The sequence below is a fragment of the Labeo rohita genome, chromosome 14 (assembly GCF_022985175.1).
Source record: "Labeo rohita strain BAU-BD-2019 chromosome 14, IGBB_LRoh.1.0, whole genome shotgun sequence".
Classification (NCBI taxonomy): Eukaryota; Metazoa; Chordata; class Actinopteri; order Cypriniformes; family Cyprinidae; genus Labeo; species Labeo rohita.
In genome coordinates this window covers 31,301,597-31,326,668 of record NC_066882.1, presented here as the reverse complement: position 1 = coordinate 31,326,668, position 25,072 = coordinate 31,301,597, and the positions used below count along the sequence as shown (strand labels likewise).

Below are 25,072 nucleotides of genomic sequence, written 5' to 3'. Positions count from 1 at the left end.
GTTGCATTAAAAAAATTATTAAAGTGATATTATCAGTGTAATTTGGGGGTCCTGTAGTCTTTAATTGAAACAGTTAGTAGTACAATAGAAACAAAAAGCTATGTGTTGTTGTAATATAATGATTGTTTGTTAATTATTTTAATTTTACATTTTAGCTAAATTATTATATATGATTTAATTTTTTTATTATTATTATTCAGTTCATTGAGTCCAGGAAATGAATGCACAAATAAAGTTAAAATATACTACACATTCAATCTGTGTTCAGAAGGTCCAAAAGCTCCACCCTCTTCCAAAACACACCAGGAAGTGACTAGTCTTATGGTTTCTCCCTTACATATCATACAGAAAGCTAAAAAGAGTTTCGTACAGATCAGAGAAAAACACCATAAATGAGGATTTTTGAGAAGTGTATTGAACAGAATAGATTTTGATTTGGACTGTAACTATTTAGTTATCAAAGTAAATATAAGTAAAGAATTCTGAAAGTGAAAGTAAATTGTAGATTGTTGTAGCTTTTACAAGAAGAGGAAATGGATTCAAAATCTGTGGAAGAGCTTTCTTGTCCCGTGTGCTGTGAAATCTTCAAGGATCCTGTTATTCTGTCCTGTAGTCACAGTATTTGTAAAGATTGTCTTCAACAGTTCTGGAAGACCAGGGATACTCAGGAGTGTCCTGTCTGCAGGAGAAGATCCCCAAAACAAGATCCTCTGTGTAATTTAGCATTAAAAAACTTATGTGATTCACTGATAAAGGAGCGAAATGAGAGACGTTCATCAGGATCTGAGGAGATCTGCAGTTTACACAGTGAGAAACTCAAACTCTTCTGTCTGGAGGACAAACAGTCTGTGTGTTTAGTGTGCAGAGACTCAGAGAAACACGTCAATCATACATTCAGACCCATCAGTGAAGTGGCTTCATCTCATAAGGTGAGACAAATTTCTTTCATTTCACATGCTAAGCACAGTGCTTTGCTAATAATATTTATGTATTAAATCATGTATTAATGTATTAAGTATATAATTGAATGTTCATCCTTTACATGTTAAATAATTTAAAGGAGTTCTATTACGCTCTTTTAGGAAGTCTTGATTTTGTTTTAGGGGTAGAACATGCTCTCTTGCTTGGTGGTTCGAAAAACGCATACATTTTTTTGTTACATTATTACAATACCGTTCTCCCCAACCTGGCACAGATGACTCGATTAGTTCCGAGTTTGATGAAGGCCCACCCTCCGAAAAACGAACTGTGATGTGATTGGTTAGCTGTCCCACTGCGTTGCGATTGGCGAACAGCTTAGATGGTGTTTCAGTACTGCCAGATTGCCGATACTTGATATTATTGTGCTAATTTATTTAATTATTTACATACTTAGTTTTATTGCCTAAAACCAGCTCCAGCATAAAGCTAAAAGCAGCCTAATGTTTTTTTTTTTTTTAATATGACTTTATTTGTATTTAGGATGACAACAATTGAATAAAAATATTGTAAGTTACTAATTATAATGCTTACATTTTCTTAGTTATTCAAAAAGCAGCTACAGAAAACGAGCAAAGAACATTAACATCCTCACTGATTAGCCTAGTCTAGTGCAAGTTTATGCATTTTAAAAAACACTCGTGTTATAAGTGAAGCTATCTACACTGTATGATGAATGAATCTCTTACCACATACTGCACACGTCTGCAGCACGGCTCCAACACAGCCATCGGAGCTGATCGTCACTCAAGTCAATGCTTGTGTTTACACGAGCTGTGCCTCAACATGTGTTTTGACCCCCTATACTGCACATGTCTACGGCGTGGCTCCGACACGGCCACCAGAGCAGATCGTGGCCACTCCTTGTGTTTATATCAGCCGCCTAGTGGCTCGTTGAAGCATCCCAAAAGTGGCTCTCCACGCTGCATTGCTAAAATTAGGCTAATTCCTACCTCATCCCTACCCACCCTCCAACCATTTGAATTTCTGTAGGTGGGATTTATTTTAATGATATTTTAATGGGCCACGTTGTGACATTATAACATCCGTAAAAAAAATGCTGTAGTCCAAAGGAGCTGTTTATTGTAGTTCTTGAAAAGGGAATTTTAAAAACTAAATATCTCCCTTTGGAGTGTATTATCTCCGTCAGCCACAATTTCCCTGGCCAGTTCAGGTCAATCAGTATGACTAAAGGTCTTACTCAATGCTAAAACTCAAGGCGAATCGCAGACAAATTGTGCTTTCACACTGAGCGTGAACCGATTTTTTGCCTTCAGCTAATTCACGCCTGCACACTAGGTGGCGTTGACCAACAATGCATTTTTCCTTAGATATGTATCTTGTATATGGATTTAACTTTGTCCGCTGTTCAATATACAGCATTAACTTAAGATAAATAAAGTTTGGTTCTACGCCAGAAACACAAACTATATATAATGCTTACAAGAAAACATCTTAAAATATAAATAGAAGTACGATCCCTACCCACCCTCCAACCATTTGAATTGGATTTATTTTAATGATATTTTAATGGGCCACGCTGTGACATTATAACATTAGTAAAAAAATGCTGTAGTCCAAAGGAGCTGTTTATTGTAGTTCTTGAAAAGGGAATTTTAAAAACTAAATATCTCCCTTTGGAGTGGACTTTGAGATTTGTATGCCTTGAGATCTTTTTATGCCCAAACATACACACCCCACACTGACTAAAGTTCAAAAAGTACAAAAAGCATAACAGGTGCAAATCACAGGGACAAATGGAATTGTTTCCTTAGATACAGCATATAAATATACAATTAACAATACAAACATCCAAACTTAGGTTACTCACGTAACCCCGGCCCTCTGATAACAAGTGAGGTATCTTACTATGGGAATCACCTCAGATGTGACCAACCTGGAAGCACCAATTACACCATGCCTGTCAGTTGACAGAACACGACAGTGATGCGGGAGTCCCACCTCCCCAATATATATCACTGCATAACAATCCCTACCTCATTCTCAGCATATCTCTTCCCTGTGCTACTGCAAGGAGTGAAGTGTGGTGAGATACCTCACTCATGTCATCAGAGAATTAAAACATTTATAGACAACGGATATAGACAACTCCCATATTGCAGATATGCTGTCCGAAGCACAGGCGACATGTGTGATAACATAAAAATGCAAGCCCTCCACTATTCACAGAATAGAACTAAGACATGTGAAAAACAAATACATCTGTAATATTTTTTTTTACACACTTGGAACGGAATAAGCCAACGATGGCTCTGTAACATCCAGCCTATAAAATCCGACAAAAGTGTGCGGCAAAGCCCAGCTCACCGGCGCACAAATGTCTTGAATTGACATGCCCTTAAACAACGCCCACGAGGTGGCCAACCCTCGGGTATTATGAGCCCTAAGCCCCTCTGGAGGATAGCTTCTACTACCCAGTGGGACAGGAGCTGATTAGAAATAGGTTTACCCCTATGAGAATCAGCCCATGAGACAAATAACTGATTCCTCTTACGCAGTGCTTGCATTCTGTTTACATAGCAATGCACAGACAGGGCACAGACAGTGAAGCCATGCTTCTTCTGGTGACGAAAAGGGCAGCAGATGGAAAGCCATTAAATCCAATTGATTGCAGGCTAGAGCTGACACCCTCACCTTAGGCACGAATGCTGGATTAGTTTTGGGACCCTCTCAAGTAATCCATAGCGAACTGGATACAGAAGTTATGAACTGACAAAGCATGAAGTTCACTAACCGTTTTGCAGGTGAAAGAGCCAATAATAATGCAAAAGTCTTTAGCGAAAGGATATTCAGATCACTGCTGTCTATAGGTTCAAAAGGTGTACGAGATTAAGGCCCACAGACAGGTCCCACAGTGTAATCAATGATTTTGACACACTGTTTAAACGCTGTGCACCCCTCATAAACCTGCATACAAGCAGGTGTCAACCTATAGTGTTGTTGTCAATCCCCACATGACACACAGAAATTGCCACGAGATACACCTTAGCAGTATGAAAAGCTTCACCTTTATCCAAAAGTTCTTGCAGAAAACATAACACATCTGTGACAGAATAGAGAAAAGGAACAGTGTGCTTATGCATGCACCATTGCTTGGAAACATCCCATTTCCTATCGTAAGCAGAGCACGTTGAGGCAGTCCTCGTGTTCTGAATTGTTTCTGTCACCTTCAGAGGCAACCCAGTAGTATATAAGTTTAACCTCTCACAGGCCAAGCCCAAAGAGCAACTTTGTCCGGGGCGAGGTGGAATATCTCATCGTGTGCTTGTGAGCGGCAGGAGAGCCCAGGGCTGGTCGACTAAGAGCTGTATTATCTCCATCAGCCACAATTTCCCTGGCCAGTTTAGGTCAATCAGTATGACTAAAGGTCTTACTCAACGCTAAAAAAAAAAGCAGGGTGAATCGCAGACAAATTGTGCTTTCACACTGAGTGTGAACTGATTTTTTACCTTCTGCTACTTCAGGCAAAATGTCCACTCTCTGTACTGAGGATTTCTCCCTTGACAGGAGATCTGCTCCCGCATTCATTAATTTTCAGTGTTTTGAGAGTCTCATCAAGAAACACATTCAAAAGCATTGTACTAGCCACCCTGGATGCCATTTCATGTGCCCTTCACAAAATCCTGACTCACCTGGAATATAAAGAGAGCTATGCCAGACTGCTTTTCATTGATTACAGCTCAGCATTCAACACTATCATTCCCTCCAAACTCATAAATAAGCTGTATAACCTGGGCTGGCCTTCTGCACTGTGTAACTGGATACTGAGCTTCCTCACCAGTAGACCTTAACATGTCCACCTTGGAAAACACTCCTCCGGCACCATCATATTGAACACAGGCACTGGGGTTGTGCCGATAGACATGCCGATAGATAGTATCGTGTATCAACGATAGTCAGAGATATTTCCTGTTGCTGATGCCCTTGACAATAGGAAGACGATTATTAGTATTATCCGTCAAAAATAGACTAGGCACATAACTTTAGCAGTGCAGTGCGGAGAGCTACTTCTGGGGTGTTTCAGAAACTTGCTGCACATGGCTGGTATAAACACAAGCATTGACTAAAGTTGCTGAGATCAGCTCCGGTGGCTGCGTCGTAGAGCCGGTGCCAGGGCACCTCCAAAATTTCTAGGGGGTGCACAAATCACATTGAGCAGAACGGGGTGTTTCAGGTGGGAAGTGTGCAATCTGTGATTGCATGAATTGCTGCCACTCGTGAAAGCGTGCAGTCGCTTTCTTATGCACACTGAAATCTTTCCGAATCGATTACGTTCAGCATGGAGTGGAGAGGATGGGAAAGGGTGGCATCAAGTGGGGGAGCTGGGAATTGCAGCTCTGAATTGAGTAATTTTGGTTTTGTGTGTGTGTTTTATTTTTAAACCTTGCCTTGCCCTCGGCCCACTGCCTGAATGCACAGGGAAATTGTTTATTTTCACACCACAGATATTTTCTTGTGAACTGTACTCCACCTTTCCTGGCAACACCGTGAGTGGAGTGGGGAGAACTTCTTTGTGGGGCACTGGGGGAACTGGTGCCAACTCCACAGCTAAACTGGTCAATAATTGCTTGTCCCCTTGTCCAGAACATGAGGACGGGTTAGGTTGCCCAGTGTTTATTCCCACCCTGAGGGTTACCTGGTCTGTGTCTAGCTGCTGCTGCTGCAAGAGGTTTTCCTCTTGCCTGTGCTGGCTTAGGCTATTCCCCAGTCTGCTGAGGCTGAGGAGTTCTGGGGCTCCTAAAAGTTGGCTGACCACTTTTCAGAGGGGCATCAAAAACCAGGGCATGTTGACAGAGAACAGTTAGTAATGGGTTTTCATGGGAGGTAAGCTTAGAAAGCTTCCTCCTCTTGCTTTTTCAGATCAGACAACTGACACATAGCAGTGACTGATGCTCTGAAAAGGGCTTTGGGCTCAACCGGGGCATCCAAGAAATCGACTTTTCTCTCTGTTAGATAGCTCTGAAAATCCCCACACACCAACCACTACCAAGCCCATGCTGCAGCCACAGCTCTAGACTGCACCTCTGGAGGTTCTAAGGTTGAGATCTACAATAATGCAGATCTCTTCCCAGAGAGCTGGGTTTGGTGACCCAGCATCCATTTGTCTCCCCGTCTCCTTCATGAGCTCTGCTTGATAAGCAGTGAGGCGAGAGGTGGCATTCAGAGTGCTCACTGCCAGAATGGAGGAATAAAAAAATCTTCTGAAAAACTGAGGCGGTTAGGCACTCAGTACGGCCTGGCAGTGAAACTGAGGCAGCCGGAAAAGCTGCTCTGCATTTAGGGTTAAGATGATATGCCACTGACAGCTTAACATGAGGGGGATTTAACATCCATAGCTCCTCCATGTTGTGCACATCCAATGTGGAAAACCCTTTCACAGGAACGCATGGAGGGACACCAGAAATGATCTGTTTAACAAATGGGGCTTAAGCGTGTCTCACCCTCAGGCATGCTATACACAGGGGATGAGAGTCCTTGTCTGATATCATAGATCAACAAGCACGAGGGCGCATGGCTTCTTTCCCCTTCGCGCCCACGCTTGCAGAACTAATACTCACCATTCTTTTATCAAGGCGCTAAGCTCAGCACAATCGTCGCTTAGAAAGAGACAGACAAGGGAATTTGTCATAACACGTTAATTCGCTCACTTGTCCCTTAGCAATAGTTTTCACACTGAAAAGAAAAAAAACATTTACTTTCAGAAATAGCCGCATTTGGTGACGTACCTTGATGGCTCGTCAAAGAAAAAGTAAGTAGCTAATCCTGAAAAGGGGTACAGAAAATATAGCTTCCAACAGATCTACACGGGGAAGAGAACAAGAATGAGGTAAGGACCTATACACATTGAGTAAGGTACAGTGATCTATATTGGGGAGGCGGGACTCCCACATCACTGTCGTAATTGGTCTGTCAACTGGCAGACTTGGTGTAATTGGAGCTTCCAGGATTGGTTACACCCAAGGCAAGGATACCGAATGAATGTTTGAAAGAGAACATACTATAGCTACATAAGCATCACAGATTTTCACCTGTTAACTTTTAGGGGGAACTGAATACAGAACTGACATCCCTACAAAACAAGCTCAAACATGCAGAAGAAATGAAAGCAGAGTGTGATGAAACAGTTCAACACATCAAGGTGAGACAAACATTCACACAGAGTTTATGATGGACATTAGTGGAGTGAGTGTTAATGCAGATCTGACTGAAGTGAATGTGATGTGATTTCAGTCTCAAGCTGAGCACACAGAGCGTCAGATTAAAGAGGAGTTTGAGAAGCTCCATCAGTTTCTTAGAGATGAAGAAGAAGCTACAATCACTGCACTGAGAGAAGAAGAGGAGCAGAAGAACCGGATGATGAAGGAGAAGCTGGAGGAGATGAACAGACACATCTCAGCTCTTTCACACACAATCAAAGACACTGAGGAGATGATGAAAGCCAATGACGTCTGCTTTCTGAAGGTGACAACTGAATTTGTCTTCATTGTTTGTGCATAAAACAATTTACCAATCACTCAACCAGTGATCAAACTCTTAATTTGAATAGAGAGGAAATGAACAGTTATAAGCATTTGCTAAAATATTCAAATGTCTTTCAAACTCTATTTTCCAGAACGTTAACTTCACGATGGGAAGGTAAGTTGATCTGCTTGTGTTTTTTCTCTCAGTGAATCTGAACTCAAATCCACTGCAGTTCTGACTCCTGAATGTTCTTCCAGAGTCCAGATCTCACAGCCGGATCCACAGATGAGTTCTGGAGCTTTGATTCATGTGTCACATTACTTGAGTAACCTGCCGTTCAGAGTCTGGAAGAAGATGCAGGAAACTGTCCAACACAGTGAGTCCCCAGCAGATTTGACACCAGTACAAAGATTAAATAGTTCAGATACAAACAAAGAGAGACAAATCTCAAAATTAACGCATACACACATGTGAACCTGGACGTGCACTCCAGCTTTGCCTCAGTGACAGGCGCTAGTCAAACGGTACAGGTGACGAGGGAGCTTTAGTGGAACAACAGTGAACCATGATCAAATGAAATGTTGTCAGGCCATATGACTGTCAAAACCAATTTTGCTGTCCTGTCAGGACAGGAACAAAATGTTATTTTAAAGACATAAATTATACACGGCAATAAGCCATTTGTACATAAAAAAATCTCAGTCTATAAGTAGCTAACTGAAACATAATGATATTGGAATATAAGAGCAAAGACCCCAAAGGTAGGCTATGGTAAGTAATGTTAAGCTGTTATAAATACAAAGTTTATGAAACACACACACACCCACACACACACACACGCACACACACTGCCATTTACCCAGTCGTCCATAGTGCACATTTAAACACTTAAAATATTTTAAAGCCTATATTACTTTTTTTTTTTTTTAAATCTACAGTTGTGCAGTAAAATTAACTTTAAAGATTCACTATTCATTCATTAAGATGAATGGTGCCAAAAATGTGTCTCCTGGTGGAAAACAAAGACTTTTAAGATGAAATTGACATTACCATTAACCATTTTTATAACAATGTTTTACACTTGCGTTTATCATTCCTGAAACAATAAACGTGGACAAACTACACTTCTCTTTAAATTTTAAATGGATTATGTGAGAAACCTTTTTTATTGTCATAATGGGAAGATCTGCAAACACCTCGATTGACAGCACTAATAGTAATACATTTAATAATCACTATAGATTTGAAATGAATATATTTTGAAATGAACTATATTTCTATATTACTATATTTCTTAAGATCATCAGATCATACAGTAAACTCATAATAAATATAAAAAACTGTCTTATTCTTAGGTGTATGTTTATGTATTTAGGTTTACATTTCTATTACCATCATATTTCATATCTCTAATCTGATTTTATTCTATTTGCAGCTTCACTGACTCTAGATCCAAACACAGCAGGTTGTTGGCTCACACTCTCTACTGATCTGACCAGTGTGTCGTACGGTGATTTACGTCAAGATGTTCCTGATAATCCAGAGAGGTTTGACTTTTTTCCATGTGTTCTGGGTTCTGAGGGCTTTAACTCAGGAACACACTGCTGGGATGTGGAGGTTGGAGACAATCCATACTGGAGTCTTGGAATAACCACAGCATCAAACCAAAGGAAGGGAGATGTTTTCTTTAACACTAATGTTTGGTATTTTCGGTACATAAACAGTGAATACTTCTCACAATCCGAAGAGCAAACCTCGACTTACGTTACAGTTAAAGGGAAGCTGCAGCGTGTGAGAGTTCATCTGGACTATGACAGAGGAAAGTTGTCGTTCTCTGATCCTCTAAGTAACATCTGTCTGTGTACATTCACAACAACCTTCACAGAAACTGTCTTTCCATTCTTATATAATCGCTGCACAACTTTCCCTCTGAGGATCTTACCTGTTAAACTGTTTGTAACAGCAGAAACCCACAGTTAAATCTCATTCTGATTCTAAATCTAAATTTATGCTTTAAAAACATTCATTCAGCAGTCACATTTAAATTAATTCTACATTATACATTTAGAATCGAATCAAAAATCACACTTTCATTAAGTCGTTTTTAAAAATACTACTATTATTATAAATTCAATAAGTCAAAATAAAGTGTTCTAGTCATCTTATTAGAATCGTATTGTCAATTACATCCTCATTGGGGAGTGTATCTATGCTGTCAGGGTTCTAAGACACTGTTATTCCTGAATTATTCAAAATTCTTGAATAATGACATTTCTTATGGATGTTCTGTAAATTGATCATTAAGAAAAAGGGAAAAAGCACCACTGGATGCAAAATGCTAAACTTAATATGAAACAAATGTAAATACCAAATGTTAAATACCATGTAGGCTATAAGAAAAACCGTGATGATTATATAACAGGACCCGTCTTCAGCACCACTGCAGCATATGCTGGGTTTAAGTCAAGTCACCTTTATTTATGTAGTGCTTTTAACAATACAGATTGTGTCAAATTTAATTTAATTCAGATAAAAATGAAATATTGTTATTTATGTGATCAAATGTGTAGTTAAAGTTACAATGAAACAGAAGTAGCAACAGATATTTTCTTCTGTATTGTTCCATATTAAATGATCAAAGGTCTTGGTTTTATTCATCTTCAATTTTTTTGTGTCTGGCTTCCAGTCTCATCCACTTCTAGCTATTTTTAGCTGCACAAAAGCTCATTTTGCTGCTTGATATTGCAAACTGGTGTGTCTTACCATATTATTTTAATGCATTATCTTAATTATGAACACACTGGTTTGTAGTGCAAACTGTTTTACTGTTTACTACACTTTGATATTCTTCTCGTTATTTCTTTATGGCGGATTATGAACCGGACGTCTAACACATTACCAGAAAACAGCTTACTTCCGCGTTGAAAAATAAGGTGGATACATTCAAATATAAATGTGATCTTGCAACTGATTGTGGACGGATGGGATTTAAGTGGACTAAATGACTGGAGAAGGCCTGCATACACAACCAGAGAGATGTCCAACATTTTGTCACAGCTTTCTGCTGAAGTGCCCATAGCAGCCACCAGAGGTCACTCCTCCTGGATCATTGCCTTTTGCTTCATTTCCCATCACCCCTTGCTCACTCTATCAGGTCTCATTGTTTCAGCTGTGTGTCATTAGCCTTGTTAGTTCCCCTATTTATACTCTGTTGACTTATTATTGGGTGCTGTACTGCACTGTGTATGTGTGTGGGTTTTGCTGTCATCTGTTTTTATAGCACCTGTGCTGGTGCTTTTTGAACTCTTCATTAAAAGCAGTATTTAGATCGTTGGCAAAGGCCCAGAGTATACTGTGACATGTCTGTTCAAAAAATGAAACATACACATGGATTAATGCCAACTATAACAAAAGACGTCACTTGACTGCTTGAAATTTTTCCTTTTCATTTTTTATTTTCACTTATAAATGGCCACAATATTCATTATTTTTAAGGAACAATTTTCACTGTTATCTAGTTGCTTATACATTAACCAACTCCAGAGCACCAACCTTGAACATATGCTTGTAATATACATTAGCATATGTTCAAGGTATGAACAGTGTATAGTCTAATGTCTGATGTACAGTAAAATGAGTATTCACCAGGCTGCTCCTGAAGAGCTATACCTTTCTGCAGAGTTCAGGAAAAAAACCTTGTTCCAACACCTGCCTGTAATTTTTAAGTAAATATAAACATCTAGGTTAGATTATTATTATTGTTTAAATAGTTGAGTCACACTTTGCATTAGATGCCCAATTTTCTCAGACAAAGGCACTCTGTGTGTCACAAACTCCCTCTAGTGGACAGGCTCATGATGTGCACTCTTGAAAATAAAGATTTCTTTATAGCCATTGATGGTTGACCGAAGAATGAAGAAAAGGTTTTTCACATAAAGTTAACAACTGTTGACTGAAAGTTTCTTTGGGGAACTTGTGACTGTTAAAAGGTACTTTTTAATAGCCTATGTATGTGCAATCTGCATTATCGTGTGACCTACTGTACAACTTTCCCACCATTCGCAACTTCTCTCGTGTCGCCTCATAACTATTTGTCAGTATCTTGCTCTGGAGGTGGTTATAGGCAGATGTATTTGAGATGTCACAGGTCCCACAATATCGAAACAAATAATTTTTGGAGCTTTATTAAATGCTTTGTTTATAATGAGGAGGACATTTTAAGCTATGAGCCTTGCAGGATGTTTAAATGGTACAAAGCAGGGGCGTAGCATCTGGGTATGTAGGGTACGCAGCTGCATATGGGCCCGGGCAGATTGGTGGCCCGCCAAGCCGATGAGGAACTTTTAATTGAAATGATAGAGCCCTACACGGGCCAGCCCTGACCCGAGACTCTCAGGGCCAAGCCCTGCCCTTGTTCAATTCAATTCAATTCAAATTTATTTGTATAGCGCTTTTCACGATACATATCGTTGCAAAGCAGCTTTACACCAAACTGACATTTTTACAATATATGTAGTAGTAGCTTGATGTACATATGGTAGAGATGTGTGGTAAAGATCAATTAATGACGTAATCAAACAGACAAAGAACACTATAAATTAGTAGCAGAATACGGTAGTGCTGTATGTTTTCAGGGTTGGCATCATCTGAAGTCCTCTGTGGGGTTGGCATCATCTTTTCTTAAGTGTTCTGGATCCAGACTGGAGCTTGTGAATTCCTAGTTACCATGGGATGTCAATCCCATGGCAAAAACAGAGAACAAATAGGAACATAATTAGCGTAGCTGCTGTTCAAACTAAGAAAAGGAAGGTTTGTTAACCAAAGCTAAAAGATTGATAATGAACATTTGATCAGATATAGCTGCAGAAAAAGTTTATGAGATGCATTATTTGAATGCTTGGCTAAAAAGATGAGTCTTTAATCTAGATTTAAACAGAGAGAGTGTGTCCGAACCCCGAACGTTATCAGGAAGGCTGTTCCAGAATTTGGGTGCCAAATGTGAAAAAGCTCTACCTCCTTTAGTGGACTTTGCTATCCTAGGTACTACCAACAGTCCAGAGTTTTGTGACCTTAGGGAGCGTGATGGATTGTAGCGTGGTAGAAGACTAGTTAGGTACGCAGGAGCTAAACCGTTAAGTGCCTTATAGGTAAGAAGTGCTATTTTGTAGCTGATGCGGAACCTAATAGGCAGCCAGTGCAGAGACTTTAAAATTGGGGTAATATGATCATATTTTCTTGACCTGGTAAGGACTCTAGCAGCTGCATTTTGGACTATCTGTAGCTTGTTTATTGAAGATGCAGAACAACCACCTAGTAGTGCATTACAATAGTCCAGTCTAGAGGTCATGAATGCGTGAACTAGCTTTTCTGCATCAGAAACAGGTAACATGTTTTGCAGCTTGGCAATGTTTCTAAGATGGAAGAATGCTGTTTTTGTAACATGAGAAATATGATTTTCAAAAGACAAGTTGCTGTCTAATATAACACCCAGGCTTTTGACTGTGGTGGAAGTAACAGTACATCCGTCTAGTTGTAGATTGTAAGTCAAAAGATTCTGTGTATTGTTTTTAGGTCCAATAAGTAATATCTCTGTCTTATCTGAATTTAATAGCAGAAAATTGTTGGTCATCCAATCTTTTACATTTTTAACGCACTCTGTTAACTTTGATAATTCAGAAGTTTCATCTGGTCTTGTTGAGATATATAGTTGAGTATCATCAGCATAACAATGGAAACTAATCCCGTGTTTTCTAATAATATTACCAAGGGGCAGCATGTATATTGAAAATAGTAGAGGACCTAGAACAGATCCTTGTGGCACTCCATACTTTACTGGTGATAACTGAGATGACTCCCCATTTAAATAAACAAAGTGGTAGCGATCAGACAGGTAGGATCTAAACCATTTTAAAGCCTGCCCTTGGATACCTGCATAATTTTGTAGTCGATCTATTAGTATGTCATGATCTATAGTGTCGAACGCAGCACTATGATCAAGTAAAACTAGCAGTGAGATGCAGCCTTGGTCTGACGCAAGAAGCAAGTCATTAGTGATTTTAACAAGTGCAGTTTCTGTGCTGTGATGGGGCCTGAATCCTGACTGAAATTCTTCACAGATATCATTTTTTTGCAAGAATGAGCACAGTTGAACTGATATAACTTTCTCTAAAATTTTAGACATAAATGGAAGATTAGAAATGGGTCTGTAATTTGCCAGTTCACTAGGGTCTAGTTGTGGTTTCTTAATAAGAGGCTTAATAACCGCCAGCTTGAATGGTTTAGGGACGTGACCTAAAGATAACGATGAGTTGATAATATTGAGAAGCGGTTCTTCTGCCACAGGTAACAATTCTTTTAGTAATTTAGTGGGTACGGGATCTAATAGGCATGTTGTTGGTTTAGACACAGTGATGAGTTTATTTAACTCTTCCTGTCCTATAGCGGTAAAGTACTGCAGTTTTTCTTTGGGTGTGACGAAAGAAGTTGACATATTAGATGCAGTATAATCTACATTGGTTATTGCATTTCTGATGTTATCTATTTTATCAGTGAAGAAATTCATAAAGTCATTGCTATTAAACTGTAAAGGAATATTTAGATCAGGTGGCGTCTGGTTATTTGTTAATCTAGCCACTGTGCTAAATAAAAACCTTGGATTGTTTTGGTTATTTTCTATGAGTTCGCGGAAATGCTCAGCCCTAGCAGCTTTTAAAGCCTGTCTATATCTGGACATACAGTTTTTCCATGCAATTCTAAAAACTTCCAAGTTAGTTTTTCTCCATTTGCGCTCAAGATTGCGAGTTTCTTTTTTTGAGGGAATGGGTATTACTGTTGTACCATGGCGCAATACGTTTTTCTCTAACTTTTTTTCAATTTGATGGGGGCAACAGCTTCTAACGTATCGGAGAAGATGGTGCCCATATTGCTAGTCATTTTGTCTAGATCCTGTGTATTAAGGGGTACACAGAGCAGTTGAGATAAATCAGGCAGGTTATTTGTAAATCTATTTTTGGTGGCTGGAACAATAGTTCTGCCAAGACGATAATGCGGAGCCATACAGTTAATATCAGTGATACGCAGCATGCACGATACAAGGAAATGGTCAGAAACATCATCACTTTGAGGTACGATATCTATATCAGTAAGATCAACTCCATGCGATATAATTAAATCTAGCGTATGATTAAAACGATGAGTGGGCCCGGTGACATTTTGCTTGACTCCAAAAGAGTTTATTAGGTCAGTAAACACAAGTCCTAACGCATCATTTGTATTATCAACGTGAATGTTAAAATCTCCGACAATTAGCACTTTATCAAAATTAACCAATAGTTCTGAAAAGAATTCTGCAAATTCTTTTAGGAAATCTGTATATGGTCCTGGCGGTCTATACACAGTAGCTAAAACAAGAGATAGGAGAGATTTCTTTTGCATATCTGGCAGAGTAACATTAAGCAAAAGTATTTCAAATGAAGTAAACCTGTATCCTGTTTTCTGAGTAACACTGAAAATATCACTATATATTGTTGCAACACCACCACCACGACCACTCTGACGGGGCTCATGCTTATAGTAGTAGTTTGGTGGAGTAGACCCATTTAGACCAATATAATCATTAGGTTTTAGCCAGGTTTCGGTTAAGCAGAGTACATCAAAACTATTATCTGTGATCATTTCATTCACAATAACTGCTTTGGGTGCAAGTGATCTAATGTTTAGGAGCCCAAGCTTTAAAAATGGTTTCTGTTTGTGTATTTTGCTTTTTTCTGGTTTAATTACGATCAGATTTTTTCTAGATCCTGCATTAAATTTATGTTTTGACCTCACTATTCGAGGAACAGACATAGTCTTTATAGATTGGACAGTGCAACTACTATCATTTAAGCGTTCAGAACAAAAGCCATCGTAGCAATCATTTGAGAATGTACTTACTAGTCAAATGGAGCGTAGTGTCCTGGAGATGTTGTCCGACAGCAGCTCCGCTCCGACTCTGCTGGGGTGCAGGCCATCCGCACGGAAAAGCCTAGGACGCTCCCAGAAAAGATTCCAATTATTAACAAAGAGCAGTTTCTGTTCTTTACACCATGTCAATAACCATTCATTTAGAGCAAAGAGTCTACTGAACCTTTCGTGCCCACGTCGATACGTGGGAAGCGGTCCTGACACGATGATCCTCGTTGTGGGCGACGTGCTGCGAACCGTCTCGATCAGGCTGCTGAAGTCCCTCTTCAGAACCTCCGTCTGCCTCACCAACAGCTCCTGGATCTGCTTCTCCACGGCCTCCAGCTCGAGCTGCAACGAGTGCAGCTCGAACGTGTCCTCACCTGCACTCAAAGGTGGACACAAATTCGCCATTAAAGCAAGTAACAGTGAGTAAACAATGGAAATGTGTGTAAGCAGTGTGTAAACAATGCAAGCAGGATTAGCGGCAACCACGCTGGTGCTGCTAACGGGCTATAAGCTAGCAACTCGGGAAATCAAAACAAAACTAGTAATAACAAAGCAATCCGGATGTTTTAGTTGTAGAATACAATAGGGGGTATATTCACACGTTATAAGAAACGAGAATGATGGTGTATAAAATTGATTTTGAATTGAAAAACAGACAATAAGAAATTAACTCGACAGAGCTCAAACTCTAGGCGTGCAACCGCAACAAACCGGAAATGTCCTTGTCCGACAACTTATCAGAACAGAGCCCGTGTTTATTGCACACCTGCTGTTGCAACCATTAAAATAATTCAGTTTTGGTTTTTAATGGCAAAGTGGTAAGATTTCATTTTGTTTCTTTATTAAGTTAATTTACAAATGCATTTGGAACATTTTATATTTGTTAAATTCAAGCTTATGTTTTATAAAGTAACGACCAAGCAGCCAGCAGCAATGAGTTGAGCATATGTTTGATCAATTTAGCCTCCTCAAATCAACACGACTTGCCTAAAATCTATAGACATAAAATACTTTTCACAATATTCATTTAAACATTTAACCTATAGATAAATGTGTGCTGTGAGAGGCATATCCAGTCGTTTGTGTGGAGAGTGAAAGCTAAAGCGTGATCACTTGCATTTTTTTTTGTTAAGAACAGTGAAAACCTAAAATCCGCCATCGTTTTTGCTCAAAAAGCTAAGAGTGATACATCATTCGGAGCTGCAGAAGGTCTTATTTTATATGTGTGCACTCAAAATATCAACAAAACGTTGTACTTTCGTAAATAAAAGAAAACAAACGTGCTTTCTGTCATCTCTTGAGGAGAAACGCTTCACAAAAATGATTCTAAACTCCGCTTGTTGGCTTTTCTGAGGTAGGCTTAATGTTGTTACTACTATTATGACTATTCACAAGATGTTTTACTGACGCTTTTTTTTTTTTTTTTTTTTTTTTTTTTGAAAATCTGATTGATCGATTCCATGATACATTGTTTTTATGCATTTTTTTTTAACATGCATTCAAATATTTTTTTTCATGTTTATTTGGTGCTGCAGAGGAAAAGATCATTGATTCACATGCCACTTGATCTGAGGCAAATATAGTTATCTCAATATAAATTAAACAGCGTAAAAACACATTTATTGTTTGTATTTTATCATAAAATTGACAGAATTTATAGGCTGAGACTTACGTGCCACCAATAATGAATGGACTAGAAAACGTTAAATATTATTTCCAAGAATTAATTTATACTGTAAATAAAACACCTTGTGAATACTCACGTAGTGTTATGTACAAGAAAAAAGTTAACTCCATAATGATTGGGGGGCCCATACACGTTTTTTGTATATGGGCCCGGGGCTGACTTGCTACGCCACTGGTACAAAGACCTCTTATATGTCAAAAGATCAAGGCATTTTTGATTTTTCATGCCATTATATGCCCCTTTAATAATTTTGAGTCATGTGGGCCGCACAGACATTTGCCTGGGCCAATGGAATTATATGTAAATGTATTATTATTCTTTTTCAAATCTTTTTTTAATATTTCTTGTTTAATATTTTTTAAATACAATTTGTGAATACATTTCCCATCTTTCATGGACAAGTATTTTCTTCAGTGTAAAATAGCAAAATAGTTTTGGTTCTGACCAGTGTTGGGTGTAATGCGTTACTGTAATAATATTACTTTTTTCAGTAACTAGTAGTGTAAGGCATTACTCGTCTGAAAATGGTAATATTATTACAGTTTTCCCGACCTAGTTACTTGCGTTACATTTGCCAGTAGCACCTTCATCACACACAAGGCACAAATTGTTTTATATTTGGGAAACTATATTATTATTGTTAAACGTAAGTGTAAACACTATTACCTTTATATCGCATCGTTTTCTATTGTATAGAACGTTAAAAACATCCTGGCGTCGTGAGACATTTTGATGCAATGAAATGAAACATACTTCATGATGTTTCACTTGCTGTAGCCATGAATTATAGTTTGAAAAAAAATCTTAACTAGTAAAATGTGTACAAGTTCTGTCACAGTAACACAGTAACAACTAATGCAAGCAGGCTAATAAAAGAAAGACTTACTCATGTAAATATCTCCTCTGATGGATCGCGCCGTGTGTCACATCGTGTCCTTCCTCTGAATTCTTATTCCTCACAGAGCATCTTTTTCAGAAAGGACAAGTAGCCCTGATGAACTTGGAAAAGAAAAAGTCTCGGCGCTTTGTTTACGGTGATGTGGGCGGTTCCGTTTGGCGCGCGCCCTCACGTGGCGATTACACTATGAAAAGCGAAAGCGTCTCGTGGGCGTGATCTAATTAAAAATAATGAAGCAGACGGGAGAGACTGAACATGGTGTTGGTTTCATACGGATTACTTCATCAGAGAATATTTGTTTTCGGCAAGACGCGCTTCATCTAAAAGTAAAAATATCAAGCTTTCTATAGGTATCTCTCTCGTGTGTGTCACATATTCGATGAGTTTTAGTTCATTTTACTGACGCATTTCAAAAACTTACGTGTGGAGACGGAGTAAAAACCCTGTTTATTTTCCTTGTTTTGCAAAAGCATAATATTTTGTTGATATTGTAAGTGTACACAAATAAAAGTAGACTCTCTACAGATTTAAATCAAATTGATTTTTTGCACTAGATGGTTTTTGTTAAACATTGAGGAAGTTAATATGTTCTTGTACTTGTTATAAATTGACAATCAAATTGATTGTTTGCACTAGACAGTGTTTGTTAAACATTGAGGAAGTTAATATATGTTTGGACTTGTTATAAATTGACAATCAAATTGATTGATTGTTTGCACCAGACGGTGTTTGTTAAACACTGAGGAAGTTAATACTTGTTTGTACTTGATTGCACAAGTACAGTTGTTTGTAGTTATTTGTGCTAGACAGTGCCAGTCTGTTGGCGTAATAAAGACCCTAAAGAACACTCCTCCTTTGTATGTTCTCCCTCCATCTGATGCATCTCAGGCAATTATAGAGTAATTAAGAAAAAAAATGTAACTAGTAATATAACTAGTAATATAACTAGTTACTTTCTCCAGGGAGTAATAAAGTAAAGTAAGGCATTACTATTTTTGAGAGTAATATGTAATATGTAATATATTACTTTTTTGAGTAACTAGCCCCAACACTGGTTCTGACTGGCTCTTTGGCGAGAAGTAAATCACACCTGCTCTGTTGCGAGGCATGTGATTGGCTGTCTGGCTATTTGCACAGAAGGAGGGTTCCGGACTGCCCCCATTTGAATCTGGGGGTCCCCTAGAGTTTCACTGAATATTCTAGAAGAATACTGGAAACATAAAAATTGATATTTGTTGTTGTTTAAATACTACACTGACAGAATATTTCCCTTTCCCAGCATTAAAAATGCGTACATTCATAGTCTCACTCAAAATAATCAATATATATATATATTTAGAATTATTTAACATTTATATTTCATTTAAATTGAAATATTTAATGACTAACATGTTTAATTTTTATCCATAGTTTCTATCATTTGATTTTCAGTTTGAGTCCAAATAAGCACAGATACAGTTAAAATAAACCACACTATCAGTTTGTGTTCAGAAAATCCAAAAGATCATCAGAAACTCCACCCTCTCACAACCTTTACCCTACCAGGAAGTGACTAATCTTATTATTTCTCCCTTACATATCATACTGAAAGCTAAAAAACAAAAAATCAGTGTTGTGGAGATTACAGGAGGACACTATAAATGTGTATTTTTGTGAAATATATTGAACAAAATAGATTTTGATTGGACTTATTTACTTTTCAAACCAAAATTAGATTGCTGCAGCTAATAAAAGAAGAGGAAATTGAATCAAAATCTGTGGAAGATCTTTCTTGTCCCGTGTGCTGTGAAATCTTCAAGGATCCTGTTCTTCTGTCCTGTAGTCACAGTATTTGTAAAAAGTGTCTTCAACAGTTCTGGAAGATCAAGAAAACTCAGGAGTGTCCTGTCTGCAGGAGAAGATCAGGATCAGGAAGATCAGGAAGTTCATCAGGATCTGAGGAGATCTGCAGTTTACACAGTGAGAAACTCAAACTCTTCTGTCTGGAGGACAAACAGTCTGTGTGTTTAGTGTGCAGAGACTCAGAGAAACACGTCAATCACACATTCAGACCCATCAGTGAAGTACTTTCATCTCACAAGGTAAGACAAATTTCTTATTTCATTATGATAATCACGGTGCTTTGCTAGTAATATGTGTGCGTATAACAGAATGTTCATCCTTTCTATGTTAAATAATTAATATAAATAAAATAAAAATACATAACCTGCAAATTTCAGTCACAAATAGTAGTTTCCTTAGAATGATCAAACAACATACAATTAACATTACCTATAAACAATAACTGTAATTAACAATACAAACTTTCAAATGTACTAAAGCTCTTAACTAACTTGCAGGAGGAACTGAATACAGCACTGACATCCCTACAAAACAAGCTCAAACATGCAGACGAAATGAAAGCAGAGTGTAATAAAACAGTTCAACACATCAAGGTGAGGATATCGAGTAAAGAGTCAAACATTCACAGAGTTTATGATGGACATTAGTGGAGTGAGTGATAATGCAGATCTGACTGAAGTGAATGTGATGTGACAATCTGTGATCAGATTAAAGAGGAGTTTGAGAAGCTCCATCAGTTTCTTAGAGATGAAGAAGAAGCTACAATCACTGCACTGAGAGAGGAAGAGGAGCAGAAGAACCGGATGATGAAGGAGAAGCTGGAGGAGATGAACAGACACATCTCAGCTCTTTCACACACAATCAAAGACACTGAGGAGATGATGAAAGCCAATGACGTCTGCTTTCTGAAGGTGACAACTGAATTTGGCTTCATTGTTTGTGCATAAAACAATTTACCAATCACTCAACCAGTGATCAAACTCTTAATTTGAATAGAGAGGAAATGAACAGTTATAAGCATTTGCTAAAATATTCAAATGTCTTTCAAACTCTATTTTTCAGAACATTAACTTCATGATGGGAAGGTAAGTTGATCTGCTTGTGTTTTTTCTCTCAGTGAATCTGAACTCAAATCCACTGCAGTTCTGACTCCTGAATGTTCTTCCAGAGTCCAGATCTCACAGCCGGATCCACAGATTAGTTCTGGAGCTTTGATTCATGTGTCACATTACTTGAGTAACCTGCCGTTCAGAGTCTGGAAGAAGATGCAGGAAACTGTCCAACACAGTGAGTCTCCAGCAGATTTGACACCAGTACAAAGATTAAATAGTTCAGATACAAACAAAGAGAGACAGATTACCATACATGATAAAAATACATGTAATAATCACTTAATGTTCTATGGAGTTTAAGCGAATTTGAACTATATTTAATAAGACCATCAGATCAAATATCAAACTGTATATAATGAATAGAACACAGTCTATTGCAGATTTTTATGTATTTAGGTTTACATTTCTAATTCCATCATATTTTATCCTCTAATCTGATTTTATTCTCTTTGCAGCTCCATTGACTCTAGATCCAAACACAGCAGCTTGTTGGCTCACACTCTCTACTGATCTGACCAGTGTGTCGTTCAGTGATGTATATCAAGATGTTCCTGATAATCCAGAGAGGATTGACATGTATCCATGTGTTCTGGGTTCTGAGGGCTTTAACTCAGGAACACACTGCTGGGATGTGGAGGTTGGAGACAATACGTGCTGGAGTGTTGGAATAACCACAGCATCAAACCAAAGGAAAGGAGAGGTTTTCTTTAAGTCTAATGTCTGGCATGTGCGGTACATGGACACTAAATACTGCTCACAATCTCCAGATCAACCCTTGACTCGCTTGACTGTTAAAGTGAAGCTGCAGCGTGTGAGAGTTCATCTGGACTATGACAGAGGAAAGGTGTCGTTCTCTGATCCTCTAACTAACATCTGTCTGTGTACATTCACAACAACCTTCACAGAAACTGTCTTTCCATTCTTGTATAATGACTGCACAACTTCACCTCTGAGGATCTTAAGAGTTAAAGCAAGCAAATTCCAAACAAGGTTGTTATGGCAATAAATAAATAAATAAATAAATAAATAAATAAAAATGTTTGTAACAGCAGAAAATCTTAGTTAAATCTCATTATGCTATTAGATAAATTCAGTAAAGGTACAATAATTTACTGTGTTTATTGTTTTACAAATGATGGTCCAATAGCAACACTGAAATCAAAGGAAATGGGTCTCATTTATCAATCACACTTGAATTATATACAAGTAAAAGCAGTATAGTACAGTATAGTGTGAGTCATTTAAAAAAGATAGTAAATTCAATACTATACAATAAATACAGTTGTCACGAATCTGGTCGGTGTCCCGTTGTCCGCTCACCACCAGATGTCACTCTTACCTCACCTACACACTCTGACTGTTGTACTACACCCCGGACTACATTCTCCTTCAGCCATTGCACTTCCCCCGTGACCAATCAGGCGTTCTATATAAGCGCCGGTCCTTCCCAGTGGACTTCATGGATTGTTGTTGTATTGTTGTATTCTTAGCGTTTTCCTAGTTCTTGCTCCGAGTTCCTAGTTCCCAGTGTTTCTGTGTTTTGGACTTCTCGCCTGGACTATAGTTTACCCTCTCTGGATTTTCTGTATTGCTCCCGTTCGCTCCTGTTCGACCCACGCCTGACTCACAGACTTCTATTGTGCATCTCCCATATATACCTGCTTGCTATCGTCTCGACCCTGCCTGTATGACCATGTCTTTGTCTCGCCAATGTAATAAAAGCTTGCAAATGGATCCGCTCGCCTCTCGTCTCGTTCACCCTGTGACAGAACAATCCATCAACAAGGATCCAGCAGCTCAGGACCCTGCGATACAGATCATGCTCCTCAAGCAAGGTGAGCGATCAGTTGAGGAGTACGTTATGGACTTTCATACATTAACACACCAGACTTCTATGAGTGATCTGTGTTTAATGATATTTTTCCGTGGAGGGCTCTCTGAACCTTTCGCCTCCTTAATGCCAACGCATCAGCTCCATTGGACTATAAGCCAATATCTAAACATTGCACTACATATTAGCGGTTCTTCACTTACTGTGGATGTTGCAGAGAAGCAACGCGATATCACGGCAGCGCCGGCCGCGCAACCCGCCCGTGTAATGGCGGCCGCGCCGGTGCACGCTCATAAGATGGCGGCCGCGCCGGAGCGCGTTCATACCACAGCAGCGACAACGGAACGCGTCCACACAATGGCGGCGACGGCAGAGCCCGTTCACAAGATGGCGGCGAGGACAGATCTCCGTCACATCACAGCCGCCATACAAGAGCTATATGGAGTTACAGCTGCATTTCCTGAGTCAAGTCAAGTTTCCAAGTCAAGTCAAGTTGCAGCTGCATTTCCTGAGTCAAGTCAAGTTTCCAAGTCAAGTCAAGTTGCAGCTGTGTTTCCTGAGTCAAGTCAAGTCAGAGCTATCGCTCCTATCTCAGGTCAAGTAACAGCCATCTTTCCTGAGCCAGAGCCACTGCACAAGATGGCCGCCACGCCAGAGCCACTGCACAAGATGGCTGCCGTCTCCAAGCCACTCCACAAGATGGCCGCCATTTCCAAGCCACTCCACAATATGGCTGCCACTCCAGAACCTGTGGTCAGCACCCGGACGCCACCTGTGGCCATGATGGCTCACGTACTGGACACACCTCTAGTGACGGTATGGGCAGCTAAATTGGCTCTCCTTCATGCCGCGGCGGCTACCCCAGAGTCAAGTCAAGACACAGAGTCAAGCCAGGTCACAGCTGTCCCCCACGAGTCAGGCCAAGTCACACCTGTTCTTCACGAGTCAAGTCACGTTACAGCTGTTGTTCCTGAGTCAAGCCATGTTGCTCCTGAGTCAAGTCACGTTACAGCTGTTGTTCCTGAGTCAAGCCATGTTGTTCCTGAGCCAAGCCATGTTGTTCAGGAGTCAAGTCCCGTTACAGCGGATCTCCATGAGCCAAGCCAGGTTACAGCAGGTCCTCATGAGCCAAGCCAAGCTGCTGCTGTTTTTCCAGAGCCAAGTCAAGCTTCAGCCACTGCTCCAGAGTCAAGTCAGGCTACGGCTGTAGCTTCCAGGTCCAGTCAAGCCTTCAGATCCAGTCAAGCCTCCAAGTCCAGTCAAGCTTCCAAGTCCAGTCAAGCTTCCAAGTCCAGCAACGTCAAGGCTGTCGTTCCTGCGTCAAGCAATGTCAAGGCTGTCGTTCCTGCGTCAAGCAACCTCAAGGCTGTCGTTCCTGAGCCAAGTAAAGTCATTGTCAACCTTCACAAGCCAAGTGAAGTCAGGGCCGCTCCTCCTGAGTCAAGCAAAGTCACAGCCGTGGTTCCTGAGTCAAGTAAAGTCATTGATCCTCACAAGCCAGTTCAAGTCACTGCTGATCTCCAAGAGTCAAGTCAGTTCACTACTGATCTTCACGAACCAAGTCAAGCCATAGCTGATCTTCACGAGCCAAGTCAAGTCACAGTAGATCTCCACGAGCCTAGTCAAGTCACAGTTGATGTTCACAAGCCAAGTTAGGCCTCAGCCAATCACCACGAACCAGGTCAAGTCACTGTTGATCCTCGTAGGCCAAGTCAAATCATCGCTGGACTTCACGTGACAGGTCAAGTCACAGCAGCACTTACTGAGCCAAGTCAAGGTATTGCTGTTGTTCCAGAGTCAAGTCACATCTCGTCTGACCGCCCAGAGTCAAGTCACGTCGTCTGACCGCCCAGAGTCAAGTCACGTCTCGTCTGACATCCCAAGATCACGACCTATCATCCCAAGATGGCCGGCGTGCTGAACCCACCACTAGCATCAGTGAGGGCAGCGAACATCCCAGTGGCATCAATATCTTCTAGACCCACCTTTAAAGAGATCCTGCCACCCGCCACTGCTCTTCCCGTAATGGCGGTTGCCATTTGGTGTGTGTGGTCTACACACTGTGCTTCTGAGGTCACATCTGTTCACAAGTCAGCTCCTGAGATCACGTCTGTTCTCAAGCCTGCTCTAGTGCTCCCGCCTGGTCACAAGTCTGCTCCAGAGCTCCCGTCTGATCACAAGTCTGCTCCAGAGCTCCCGTTTGATCACAAGCCTGTTCCAGAGCTCCCGACTGATCACAAGTCTGCTCCGGAGGTCCCGTCTGATCACAAGTCTGCTCCGGAGGTCCCGTC

General features: G+C 39.8%; 1 protein-coding gene across 5 annotated transcripts; it reads left to right on the top strand.

Moving 5' to 3' along the window:
- Positions 1-309: 309 nt before the first annotated feature.
- On the top strand, positions 310-22,170 carry LOC127176474 (E3 ubiquitin-protein ligase TRIM35). 5 transcript variants are annotated; one of them, XM_051128177.1, is made up of 6 exons: positions 310-929; positions 20,336-20,431; positions 20,546-20,749; positions 20,901-20,923; positions 21,007-21,125; positions 21,406-22,170. In XM_051128177.1, exons 1-6 carry the CDS (start codon positions 534-536, stop codon positions 21,954-21,956), a joined length of 1,389 nt encoding a protein of 462 aa, XP_050984134.1. In that variant the 5' UTR covers positions 310-533; the 3' UTR covers positions 21,957-22,170. The 5 variants fall into 5 exon arrangements, with proteins under 5 accessions (XP_050984134.1, XP_050984130.1, XP_050984132.1 ...); XM_051128173.1 differs by lacking the exons at positions 20,336-20,431; positions 20,546-20,749 and adding exons at positions 7,043-7,138; positions 7,231-7,461; XM_051128175.1 differs by lacking the exons at positions 20,336-20,431; positions 20,546-20,749; positions 20,901-20,923 and adding exons at positions 7,043-7,138; positions 7,231-7,461; positions 7,613-7,635.
- The last annotated feature ends 2,902 nt before the right edge of the window (positions 22,171-25,072 follow it).

What these genes read in the sequence shown, in the direction of transcription:
- LOC127176474 (XM_051128173.1), top strand. Translation starts at nt 534, where the DNA reads ATGGATTCAAAATCTGTGGAAGAGCTTTCTTGTCCCGTGTGCTGTGAA. An exon ending in AAGTGGCTTCATCTCATAAG is followed by an intron (nt 930 to 7,042) that starts GTGAGACAAATT and finishes GTTAACTTTTAG; the next exon opens with GGGGAACTGAATACAGAACT. An exon ending in GCAGGAAACTGTCCAACACA is followed by an intron (nt 21,126 to 21,405) that starts GTGAGTCTCCAG and finishes TTCTCTTTGCAG; the next exon opens with CTCCATTGACTCTAGATCCA.